Source organism: Falco biarmicus, chromosome Z (assembly GCF_023638135.1).
Source record: "Falco biarmicus isolate bFalBia1 chromosome Z, bFalBia1.pri, whole genome shotgun sequence".
NCBI lineage: Eukaryota > Metazoa > Chordata > Aves > Falconiformes > Falconidae > Falco > Falco biarmicus.
In genome coordinates, this window is record NC_079311.1 from 59,758,395 (window position 1) to 59,771,597 (window position 13,203).

At 40.4% G+C, this 13,203-nt stretch overlaps 2 protein-coding genes across 7 annotated transcripts in view; one reads left to right on the top strand and one right to left on the bottom strand.

The window, feature by feature from the left end:
• PDE8B (phosphodiesterase 8B) overlaps positions 1–6,682 on the top strand; it is a 79,562-nt gene extending 72,880 nt beyond the window's left edge. Inside the window, exons 23-25 of the mRNA XM_056323816.1 lie at positions 2,206–2,373; positions 3,950–4,079; positions 4,612–6,682. Coding sequence (XP_056179791.1) covers positions 2,206–2,373; positions 3,950–4,079; positions 4,612–4,727 — 414 coding nt within the window. The 3' untranslated portion in view covers positions 4,728–6,682. The remainder of the gene's footprint in view (positions 1–2,205; positions 2,374–3,949; positions 4,080–4,611) is intronic.
• Positions 1–13,203, bottom strand: part of WDR41 (WD repeat domain 41) — a 45,093-nt gene that overhangs the window by 11,940 nt on the left and 19,950 nt on the right. For 2 of the 6 annotated variants that reach the window (XM_056323809.1, XM_056323811.1), the window contains exons 12-14: positions 11,758–11,891; positions 11,446–11,493; positions 6,548–9,919 (exon numbers count right to left, since the gene is read on the bottom strand). In XM_056323809.1, coding sequence (XP_056179784.1) covers positions 9,767–9,919; positions 11,446–11,493; positions 11,758–11,891 — 335 coding nt within the window. In that variant the 3' untranslated portion in view covers positions 6,548–9,766. Of the gene's footprint in view, positions 1–6,547; positions 9,920–11,445; positions 11,494–11,757; positions 11,892–13,203 lie in introns of those variants that run through there. The other 4 variants (XM_056323810.1, XM_056323815.1, XM_056323812.1 and 1 more) reach the window with 4 other exon arrangements.

The following is a 13,203-nucleotide window of genomic DNA, read 5'->3' on the forward strand; positions in this document are numbered from 1 at the left end:
TATAAATATATATATTTATATATATAAAAATATATATATTCTGGGTGCAGAAACCAGTCAGACCGGTGGGGTTTACCATTTCAAGGACAGCACTATGTCGATTGAACTGGTCTGCTTCTAGGGACCACTGAACTCTGTTCTCCCAACAGTTTGAGCTGGAAATCACAGATGCTGCTGAACTTTGCCGGCTGTGCAGATGCTTTGCACTGCACTCCCCAGCACTTCCAAGCTCTGGAGGGCTCACTGGATGTGGCACTGGGTCCAAATTATCCTGGTCGCTTTCAGTGTCAGAAGTCCCTCAGCACAGGGGGAGATGGTTTGGGCACCGCTGAGGGCCCCTATCACTGTTTCTGCACTGTGCTCCCTGCACATCGCCTGGCCCTGTGCTTCATGGGTTTGCCCTCCTGGCATGAGCTAAGCAAGGACAGTGGGGATCCCGCTTTAGATCAAAGTCTGGAGGAAAGGAAGGCCCACATCAGTGGGTGGCATGGCATTACCCAGTTTCAGTTTTCTCTGTACTTGCAGGTGGGCCAGAGAGCCGCTTGCTCCACCAATTTCTAAAAAAGCCCTCTGAGGTGTCACTGGGAAATGTGGCTTCTCACAGTGCTTCACTGCTGCCTCTGACAGCTTAAGCATTTTTCTGAAATGCTTCCTTCATCTCCACCCTTTTAAAATTTCTTCAGTTTTGTGGCATGCCTCCATTGGCCTTAGGATTTAGATTCACAAACCTCACTGAAGCCACAGTGTTTCCAAGCTCTGAACGCATTTCTGGGGATCTCCCTTTTATTTCATGAATGCATTTGTTCTAGAACTTCCTAAAGAGACTTTAAATGCTTTCCATACATTCTACTGCAATCAGCTTTGCTAACCTATAGAAAATGTTTTCCTTGATACACTTTCCTTTATCTTACTGGTTTATAGCAGAGGCTATTGTAAAATGTACAAGAGTTGGAGCACAGAACCAGTTGTATTACAGACTGTTTTTTCCTGAGTACTGGATTGTTCGGTTCCTTATTGTTAATCGTGGCTTTTCCTATTTTTGATCTTGAGCAGCAGTTTAAGGAGCAGCGTTAATCTGGCAGCTCTTTACTGGGCTACCCATGCTGAAAAAAAATTAACAGCTAACATAAAGTTAGGAGATTAATGCCTGAACTGGCAAGAGTCACTGCAAAATATCTTCCCATAAACCACAAAGACATTAATTTAGCTGTGGTGGTAAAAAGTATTTATGTTCAGGTTTTGACTCAAGTTGAATTTAGCAGGAAGGGAGGCCATAATTACACAAATATATTATTTTGAGAATAGTATTAATGCTATGGTGAGCTTAGGTGGAGGCTATTACTCAATAAGGAACACAATATACCTGTGCCCTTCAAAACTGTTCAAGACCCAAAAGATGATGCCACAGCAGACCTGCAGTAACTACTCCGTCCCCTCCATCCACTCTCCAGAGCAGTATATATGTGATTCAGTATTTTACTGCCTAGCAAGTAGAGACTTTCTGCAGGCAGTCTGCCAGTCCTGCGCCTACTGTTAATCTCATAGGTTATCTGAGACTTCATCCTAGCTGGTAACTAAGACCAAAAAGTATTCCAGGCTGGGGGTTCAAAATTTGGCACAAAGACAGTTTTATCTGCAAATGTACTGGAACTGAATGTCACAGACCTGCTTTCCTGCCTGTAAAAGAAAGAGTCCGTTGTGCAAGTCAGTTCACTCTCCTTGTGCCTGCCTCAGTATTTTCATCTAGGAACGAAAACCAAACTCTAGAAACCCCTAAATGAAGCAGCCCTCTACCATCATCACCCCCAAATTTAAACACTTGGCAGTGAGGATGGTTTATCGGCTTGCAGTTGGGGGATGCATCCCCTATCCTGCTCCTGTGCCAAGAGGGCAAGGCTGGGATGCACAGAAGGGTAACGCTACCTGATAAAAGAGCCTGTGACTTCTTTATTTCACAAACTTCGGTATTCAGTCTGAGAATCTCCACATGTCTTATGTAATGGGGTTATTATTATTTACTTGGCAAGGCTGCAGTTCTCAGACATGACTTTCTTCTCCAAATTCCTGGTGCTCTGCATGAAATTAGAAGGTGTCAGGCTGTATGCCTGCTTACTGCCTAAGTGTGATACAGCTGATAATCATGCCCTCACTCCTGCTAGCAGAGATGCTGGCTACTGGCCCCTGTAAACCAACTCTCTTTTACAGAATGAAGGCAGTGACTGTGAATGTACAGCCAATATCAAGAATTTTCCAGATAACCAGACACTTATCAAGCGCATGATGATTAAATGTGCAGATGTAGCAAATCCATGTCGCCCTCTAGAGCTATGTATTGAATGGGCAGGGAGAATTTCAGAGGAGTATTTTGCACAGGTACGTACATTTTTATAATTTAACTATTATCTTAGGTAGGAAAGTGCATATCAGATCGTCTACTGTTCCACGGGGGGTCTGCCCAGTATCACCACGGAATCTAGGCATACGCTTTTTGTCTCCAGTCAGAACTGGCTCCTGAATTCCATGCAGAAGAATTCACTCCAGTCAAAGTTAGCTAGTTTGCTTACAGGAAGTGAGCAGTACAGAATGGTGGAAAGGAAGTTTTATCACTTTCAACTTTTTCCATCTGGCAAAAACAAAATTATTTGATTAGCCTTAGTCAATTTAATTGGCTGAAATTCAAGACTGTCACTATTCTAGCTTCTAGTCCCAATACCTTCCCTGAAGACAGCATGAAGATCCATGGCTGATGAAACCCTCAACTGAATCATCAGGCTGGCGCTTTCTCTTATAAGATGGCACCTAAACTATTGCCATGACAGGCAGACCACATGACATGCCAGTACTGCAGGCATGTGGGCAGTGTAAATATTTATCACATGGCATCTCTCTGGACAGAACTGGAAGCTCAGCTTCCTTTCTTAATACTCAGTTTTTCTAACACAAACACACCAGCTTCCTGCAAGCGAAACACTCTCCTAGATCTTTGAAGAATTGATAAATTATTAGCTTTTATGTGCCACTAATGGTGCAGAAATCAGCAGTTATGACCAGAGAGACAGAAAAGGGAGCATGCCTACCACCCAAATTCAGATCATACATGTGACAGTTACTACTGAAAGAAAATTGTATTTAGTGCCTGAGATATGTCTGAACTTCATTTAAATCATAGTGAATACATTTGATCACTTCCGAGGTAAGATCAGGGATCACTTAGGCCATATCTCTCTAGCAGTCAAGGTATCATAAGCCAGCTTTAAATTGCCAATCTCAGGCACTGGCCTGCTTGCAGCAATGTGAGGTGCTGAGAACTGTTCTGCCCATCATTCACCTCATCTGGTAATTTTGGGAACTACCCTGCTGCCCAGCATTAGGTGCCACCTATACTACTTAAAATGGTGTTTGGTAATCAAATTCTAAGACTGTTGAGGTGATTGGCTCCTCCCCCATACTCAGTGCAACATAATCAGCCCTCTTCTAGTTGTGGACACAGAGTAAAAGGGCACGCATTTACTATTCATCTTACAACCCAATACAAGCAGAGAACGTAGTGACAGCAACATCCCTCTTACTTAAAAGAGAAATGGTTTGAAATAGCCACTAGAGATGTGCAAAAAAGGAGAGATCAAATGTTTCCTCTGCTAAAGGACTCTGCAACCCCATTTTCCATTTTCAGCTGGTGTGCCCTAGTCACCAGCTTAGAGCGTCTGCCTCACCAGAGCTAAGAGCAATCACAGCACTATAGTAATAGGTTGCTTGTGAAAGGGAAGAGATGTTGATTTCAGTGCCTGTTCCAGACCAAATAGAGCATGTGAAACTAAGGCTGTTCACCTCAGGGGTTCTAAGGTTTGTCTCAAATCTCTAATGCAATTCGTCTAATCCCCTGGCCTCCACTACCCCAGCATGAAAGCCAGCAAAGGTCTAGGAGCTAACTAGAGTTTTGTTTTCTTAGACTGATGAAGAGAAGAGACAGGGTCTGCCTGTTGTCATGCCAGTATTTGACAGAAACACCTGCAGCATCCCCAAGTCTCAAATTTCCTTCATTGATTATTTTATAACAGACATGTTTGATGCATGGGATGGTAAGTACTTCTGCATTTTGGTTCCTTGTTCTGTGGCAGAGATTTCTACAGGCTAAGATAAATAATCTCAAGCTGGCCCTGAGTCCATTTTTCCAGGGTCAGCACCCATATATAAGCAGTACAGCACGGGATCTAAACAAGGATGGTGCTTAAGTCCATTTCACTGCACATGCTTTATGAAAGCTGAAGACTTACCAGACAATCTACGTAAAGAAGGAAGGAGTAATAGCTTAAAACTAAGCTTTTTTTCATCTAGGTCTTTTTTTTGCTTTATCAATGTATTTCTTCTGACCAACAGAAACTGAGACCAGAGTGGTTGCATGTCTGCATAATTTAATAAAATCATTGTACATTGAGAAAAGGATTTGCTTGAAAGAGAAACAGACCGAAAAAAAAAATCTTTCCCCTTTCAGTATTAGCTTACAGCTGAAGGAACAAAAGAGGGTGTGAGAATACCAGTTTCAGATGAGGTTGGGCTGTTGTTCTGCCTGTTCTGTATACATAGCACAACTGTTTCTCCTGGTCATTTCAGCATTTGCACATCTGCCTGTTCTGATGCAACATTTGGCTAATAACTACAAACACTGGAAAACACTGGATGAGTTAAAGTGCAAGAGTCTCAGGCTCCCATCAGAAAACAACAACTGACACACTAAAGCAAGAAAAACAGACCTCTTGATCTACCAGTTCCACTGTGAATCACTTACTGACTTGGCTACAAGAGGGATGGTGTTTCCTTTCCAGTGAAATTAAGACTGCGTGGCAAGAAGGAAATATTTATCACTTTTAAGCTTCTCTGAATCCTACAGAAAAGTGTTTTCAAAAAGGCTACATAACCCACAGATGAATAAGTGCTCTTTGGAAATAACATTTTGTGACAGAAAATGTACTTCTGAAACTAATTTCTAATACTCAGTATGCATTTGTCAAATCTTGCAAGTGATACAACTGTACTCACTAACACTTCATATAACTGTTTCTCAGACAGAGGGGGTAATCTAGTTATCAGTAGAGTAAAAATAGACTGACAAGTAAGCATAAAACCTTTCTCTGATCTAGCATAAATTTGCTCCAATTCTATCGACATTCTTCAGCTCTCTGAAACATAGTTCTAAAGCAAACATGCACAGTTAGAACAAGTAAATCTTGATAAATTGGACACAGTAAAAAACAAACCCTGTACCATTTAAAATTACCTTCTTATCACAGAGAGTCTCTCTCAGAACACCACCTGTTCTCTCTGGTTTTAGTGTAAAATCTTGGTAGGAGTCAAATTCCCTTAAATTTGGTCATGTAAGGGAGAAAACCAAGCATGTTCTGTGTAATTGGTGCCATCCCCATGTCTCTTTGCCATCTCAGAGATGTTACCATGCAATGTTTCATCAAATTTTACACAAAAAACATTGTGGCACTTATCAATATCCTTTTTTATAAAGTGGTGTTTGTACACATGGTCATCAATTTTATTAAACCGATCTAAATTTTATGGTAAGTCCATATATTGTGCTACTTAATTCTAGGATGAACCTGATACTTTTTAAAAAAAAGTTTCCAGGTTATAATTTGTAACAGCATTATTATTTGTACTGCTTTTTCCCTCCTAATAAAATGCTGGTTTGTTTTGTGATGTAAAAAGTATTTCAAGAGATGTAAATAAGTTAGAAATCAAACATAGTTTTTCATTAGTTTTAAGACAGGAAACTTATGCTAAAGCTTCCAAAGCACAAATGCATATTTTTGTACATCTCATTTTAATCACGTGCAAAACATGAACATCAGTTCAAATTTTAGACTATTCTCAGACTATTCAGTTAATAAATACTAGCAGAACTGCTAATTTTAAACACTGTGCACTCCAGGCTGCAGGCGAGAGCATCAAAGCTGTGGCTGCAGTTGAAGCAGCAGTCCACTACTCATTAAAAAGAAAGGTCTTAAGACACACTCTTTGCCTCCCCTATGCTGTATCAAGAACTGAACCAGTAAAGGGGAAAAAAGGAAACCAGAGTTTAGATTGCTGTGGAAGAAAAGTGACAACAATTGTTGTTTACTGCAGGTAGCTTACATAATGTGCCAACCTTTTTTGTATGTTTTGTACTAAGTTCTGAAACAAAAGGTAACATTCATAAAATGTATGTGCAGAGAAATGTATATAAGCTATATTTTTGTTAGAATTGTAACAGAACTTTACTTTTGTCATAGCTAAGGCAGGTTGTTGTGTATTAAAATGCTGCATTGTGTATATTTGAATAATGGTGTTTCTGGTGAAGTATATTCATTATTATTACCCATTGCAACATTCTTCAATGAATTTTTATTCAGATAAGTTGAACCTCTTTCCTTATACTGTAAACTGTTTGCTTTTACCATTACTTTATTTAGAACTAGTGCTGTCAGTGGTTGTACCTTAACTATTCTGATGACTGAATGCTCATGGCAGCTTGCATTAGAGAAAAGAATTTCACAAGATATAAAGCTCCGTCATCTTAGTTTAATTCGTTAAATACAGAAACACTATAAGACCACATCCATGTAAAGCATTTCAATTCATTATTTTTGTCACACTTCTGTCACAAGGAAGAAAATGTGAACGGTGGAAGGAATCTTAAGAAATAAAGTTCAGCCTCAGTTCTGGTTCACAAGTTAAGGTGTTAATGTGGATTCAGTACATTTGCTGCAAGATCCTGTGTTTCTTCCCACAGTCAGAGACTAAGCAAAAAAGTAATTTATGTGGCAATACATCCTCCCTAAGAGCAAAAGACATCAGCATAGATTAATCATCTGCCAGTTGTATCAGATCTCCTAGTTGTTGTTACAACCTGTCCAGTTGACTAATAGCTACTTCTTTCACGCTATTGTCAGCGTACATGTATGTAAACTAGCTGCCTTGGAGCTGTACTAGTATTAGGGTAGGTCTGATAAAGATATCAAGATGTGAATGTATGGAATTCTGCATTAAGGTGAGGTGGAAAAAGAACCTGAAAAGGACACAAGGTGGAAGTAAAATTTCTAATCTGGTGACACTAATTCTGATCACTGCAATTCCCAACAGCAAGTGACAAACTTATTTACAGGAGTGGGCTAGTATAGCCTTATTGTGTTCACCATTATGCTAAAAGTTCATTTGAAAAACAAAGAACTCAATTTAATACTTACAACTCAACCATCTTTAAAGGAAGAGACCCTTGGGAGATCTATTACCAATGGAGTGCATCTAAGAACACCAGCACTTTTGACAGATATAAATATTTATATATGCATGTAGGACTACTTAAGGCTGAATTACATCCCTGTAAAATGCACAATGACTTTTGTGAATAGAACTGTTCAGTTAAACAGGGCTGTTTCTCCACCAGGTATTCACTTAAAAGCAGTCATGTAAAAATGAAAGTTGTTCTCATGGCATAGGAAGAGGAAATGATAAAAGATGATGTTCATTTTCTCTAGTTATAGCGGATAATAGCAGTAGCCTCTTAAAAAAAACCCAAGTGTTCTAAATTTTCACTGTAAAGTTTTAGTAACAATGTGTAAACCACACACTTCATATAAAACTAAACAGATACTTCTCAGTAGAAACAAGGAAAAAAAGACCCAATGAGAAACTGATCTCCCCAGTTTTTACTGGGGTAGCCAGAAAAGGCAACACTTGCTGATGAAGACAAGCTAAAACAATGCAGACTGACAGGCAGAAAGGCTTAACATGCCTTCCTCCCCCAAGTTTAATACCATATACCCACAGGCATGTTGTCATCAGCTGTAATCCAAATGCCTTTGCTATGCTGGTCTACAGAATAGCCACTCTGAGCAAAGAACCTCCAGCTTAATATTTAATGCTGACTTAACCTCCCTGAATTGAGGGGGTAATTTAACAATTTATCCATCTGTTTTGTGTTTTTGAAATAAGTCATTTTGAGCTCTACGCTCAAATAAGATTAGTTGCACAAGTTGACTAGAGTAGGGAAAAAAATTAACTCAAAATTTACTGCCCCTCTGCCCTGCCTTCAAGGGAAGATTATGGTCAAACTCAGGAGGGAAAGCTTGGCTTCTGGGTGGTAAGGGGAAGGCAAGTGCCCACAGGGCGCTAGGGCAAACAAGTCTAAAAGGCTCCTTAGTTTCTTCTAAGGAAGCTAGAGCTTCCTCCTTTTGCTTCTGCTCTTGTCAGGATCTGCTTAGCCCTTTGTTTTAATTGCACTTACTGCAGCCACTGGATCTTATGTCTGGAATTATAGCCCTGTGCTCTTCCTGTACTGAAAACAGTTCTCATTGATTCATAGGGAAGAGACGGCACTGAAAAGCTGCATAGGCTTACTTCTAAGTGCTGGATCTTCTCAGCAGACCTGAGGACAGCAGCATCCTCTTCTGTATGGCTTTACAACCACTAAGTTCCCAAACTTCCCCCTTCCCTCGCTCTCCTTTGTTCAAATGGTAACTTACCGCTCATTATCTTTTCCTCCGTCCCACTTACTTTGTATCAGTTCTGGGCTTAACATTACCTTTTCTTTTTTTCTTTTGGGGTTTTTGTTGCTCTGGTTTGGAGTTTTTGTTTTAGTCTGGGCAACTTGCAGATTACTGCTGCTATCTCAGACTTGAAAAAAAGCATTGTGTACTGACACTTTTTATTTAAGCTCTAAAATACTATTTAGCCTTACAAACGTGGTGCAGATTTCTCTGCAGTCAGGCTTCAGTTGGGAATTTAGTATTCATCTGGCAAAAGCGTTTTGCTAGTATTGAACATATCAACTGCTACTGCTTAAGAAAATATTTTCAACCTGAAAATCCACGGTAAGGCCAGTGGTTTTTATTAGACACAAATTAATTTGATGAATGCACTATGGAAAAACTAAGCCAGACCAACCACACATCATGCTAGACATGGTACAGTTGCCGTATAAACCCCAGTAGTGTACGTTTACCCACAGTAAAACTGCAACTACTGCAAGCATGGAGTATCTATATACCTTGCTTTGCCAAAAATTAAACCTGATAAACTGGTATTGCCTATTTTTCTTTCTTGCTTTTACCCTTGGTGCAGGATAGTAACTTCAAAGGCAAAAATTTTGAGAACTGTTTCTGCCTCATGTAGGAACATGAGGTTGGGGGAGGGGGGGGTGGCGTATGTATGTATATAAATAAATCTGAGCCATCAGTGACTGAAGTTTGAGAAATAAAGTCACGTAAAGCAGGAAGCCCCAGATTTGTTTTCTGCACATAACACTGTGGAATGCCCCCAGTTGCTTTAGTTATGATCCATCAAAGAATTTTCACCAGTCTTAATTTTGACATCCACCCATGATATTTTAAAACATTAGGAATAATATTAGAAACTATTTAGTGAGTCATCATTATCACAAAATCACAGAATGTTTTGGGTTGGAAGCGACCTTAAAGATCATCTCATTCCAACCTTCCTGCCATGGGCAGGGACGCATTCCACTAGACCAGCTCACTCAAAAGCCACATCCAGCCTGGCCTTGCACACTTCCAGGAAGTGTTAACACCATTTCTGATGACAGAATAAGCAAAGTAGAGTTTCAACATGCAAAAATCTCCTTTGAGAAGAGCAGTAGCAACTAACAATACATAACATTAAGTGTAAACCTTACTGGTAGTCACATTCCCAGTAGCTCAGACTTCATACTCACATTTAACACACATTCAGTTTATACATATGTAGTCTGTATTTGAGCAATTTAAAATCTGAGCTGCAGATCACCATTTTGCGCCAGTTTTTGAAATAGTGTTAAACTGCGGAGCCTAGATTCTCGTTCACCATCCTTCCACAAAATAATGAGATGGTCAGCAGAGCACGTAGCTAGTCCCAGTTCACCAAAGTACAGGAACATCTGCAATGAAACAATTACTACTACTATGATGCTCATGTGAGTTTGTCAGCTTGTTTAAATGTTCATTGTGCAGCTGGACTGCTTGAACATTGTAATTTTGCATTCCTGTGTATACTTTTTATGTGTTTGAGATGCCATAAAATCCCTACATGAAGACAACTCTTAAATAGCACTTCACACTGAAAGATCTCAGTTTAGGAAAAGCAGTGAAGCCTGACAGATAGCGAAGCTAATACACAGAATATTGAAGAAACTTGTTCCAAGTCAGCAGTAAAAAAGTGAGTGACTTGCATAAGCTCTGATCTCCTGGTTTCCTTAGGAACAGAAGCCACTATTCTGTTCACTTGGGTACACTGTCCCCTTCCCACAGAACACCACAGGCTACCATCACCAAGCCTGGAAGGATCAAAGAGTCAAACAACTGTTAGAGACATCAGCATGTGCCTAGTCACACAGAGGAAACCAAACCAGCAAGAACTGCAACACAGGAGAAAAATGCAGCAGCAATGGAGGGATTTTGCGAAAACAATGAAGCTGACAAGTCATGTAGTCATCCCTGCCTTTGAAGACCTCCCCAAGGCTGCCTAGAATTAGCCACTAATTGCAGTTCAACACAACAGCCAATGGAATCAGGTCACATGATGCCACTGACACACTCGCTGTGTCCTGACTCTTCAGCTTGTTCGTGGTATCTGCCCAGGGGAAGCACACTCGGGCCAAGGACTGTGCTACAGCCTACCCGCTCTGGGAACAGCCACCTGCTAGCTATGCAGTTCCACTAAAAACACTCTGGCCAAGCCCACATCTTTGACCATCACATTTCATCACTACTCAACATTCCCAGCCTCAAATGCTCCAGTCTTGCCCAGAGGTTAAAAATTGAATTTTCCATAAGTAGAACATTTCAGGAAATGACAACCACCATCATCTCAGTTACTCCTTGGCTCTGCAGCATCCCAGCAAAGACCCAACATATGCCTCTTGCCTTCTTTGCTGTGCCCCTCGCTGAATTACACACTACATCCTCTTTCTCACATAGCAACTTCCCATACTGATAACAGGGCCTCTTTCAACAGTTTTTTCAGAAAGACAGACGGTAAAGGGCAGCAGAAAGCCTTGCAGAAATCCCTGAGGCAGAAATGTTCACCTTAGTTATTAGCGAAAAGATTTCAGCTTTTGGCAGTAGCAATTCTGAAATCCAATCAGTCTCATGAAAACTTGCAAGAAAAACTACTGCAGAACCACACCACTCCTTTCTACCTGTTGCTCCCCCTATGCCTGCTAAGAATGTATATAAAGCCCACTGTAAGAAAGTCATTTGTTACTCCAATAGGTTTGTCAAACAGAAAAAGGTGTGGACAGAAGATGCCATTTAAAACAAAAGCATACCCTATTAGGCAGACAGAAGCACAGAATGGTACTTGATCTAAAATTAAAAGATCTCATTAAAGCCCTTTGTGCTGTGAACCAAGAAATTCCTGAATGGGTTTAGTTTATGTCAGCCCTTGTTTACACTGCGAACTTACAATGAAATCTGGAACAAACGCAGAGCTTCCAGCTGTATTGTTTCCAGTCTATAAAGAAACCCAAAACCCCACCAGATTATCTGCAGCATGTGTGTATATATCTGCACACACAATACTCAAGCATCAGTGAGTGTTAAGAGTTCTCATCAGAACTGTCAGTATGTATTACTGTTTTCACACTGCACTAAATATGTCACACAATCAATGTGTGAGCCAGACAGTCAAAAGTTACAGCTGTTTTTAAGAAACACTGCCAAAATTACATTAGTAAGGGAAATTCACTTTTTCTTGTTCTTACTGAAGCTGACCTACCTGCACAGCTGATGAATGACCAATCAAATCACCAACCAACTCCAAGAAATACATAGGTGTATTCTCCTGTACCTTCTTAGCAGCTTGGTTTGCCTGCCTGTTTGCCCTTCCAAACCCCCACATGCTGAAAAACCCTGGGGAAAAAAAAAATTACAAATACAATTTATTTCCTCTAGCTGAAGAGAGAATACAGTAGTCACTTAAAATCTAAAAGCAGGACAGTCTGTATGGCAAAATGACAGAAGCATCGTACTGTGCAGCATTGCTACATCTGCATCTTTCATCCTGAGGTGGGAAGGAAACACAGCTACTTTGGTTTTTGTCTTAACTAGATTTAATTTAACAAACATGTTGAATTACTCACTTGGATGAGACAATATATGAATTTAGAAAGAAATACAAGGACTGTCTAGATGAATTAATTGAACAGCAAAGGTAAATGCAGGACAGTGATAGTTACTTTTGTTCCGTCCTCCTAAACTGGTACTTGTGCAAAGAGAGAAATGAGGCACCACTCTCCCCTGTGTGTCCGGCATTAAGAGTGCAGCCATACAGATAACAAGCAAGTTTCTGAAGTGAATTACCTGGTTTTATACTGCCCACTGGCTTTCGCCTTCACATTTAAAACTATGAGCCAAACTGGAATGTAAAGATAGTACTTCACATGTCCCATTTAGATAGCAAGAAAATGCACGTCTGTGCCACAGCTGCCAGAACTGTGTCATAATACTGACAGAAGAAACAAAGTTGGGTTCTGTACACAATGCACTTCAGACTTTCTTCCTGACTCTTCTCCCTCAGCCCCATCAGCACACAAAACAAGAAGTATGCTGGACCACGGCCTTGGTGCAAGGGAGGTAACTGGATAGATGAACAACTACTCAAGGGATCTCTTAGAATACAAATGGAGCAGAACAACAGAAGTCCACCTATCTCACTACTGCATATGTTTCTTTCAAATGTTTCCAATCATAGAAGTTAAACATTTCCCATGTGAAACCAAATACCACTTGTCACAATAAGAAGCTTACTGTGTAGATCAGCTGTTACCAGCAATACTGAAGATACAACATTCCTGAAAAAGTGTTTCTAAATCAGACAGCAAAAGGATATTCGCAAAAATTACCAGACAGGTCAACAGCCAGGTAGAAGAGACACATCAAGAAAATTACTCACAGTCTGAATAAAAAACCCTGCAAGAGAAACAGCTCCTTGCTGTTCCCAGTCTATAGCAGTAATTATATTGTTCAGAGCACCTGTTCAAGACTGCAACTACCAGTGCACAGGAAAGCTACTGGCCTGATCAAAGAGCAGCAATCACTACATGGGCAATGTCTGTGCTTGGGGAAAACCACTTCCTAAAACACTAGCAACTAGCCCTGAGGACTGCAATGCCCAGAGCCAGTATGTAAGTGAGGTTGGATACAGCCTCGAAGCGAGTCCCAG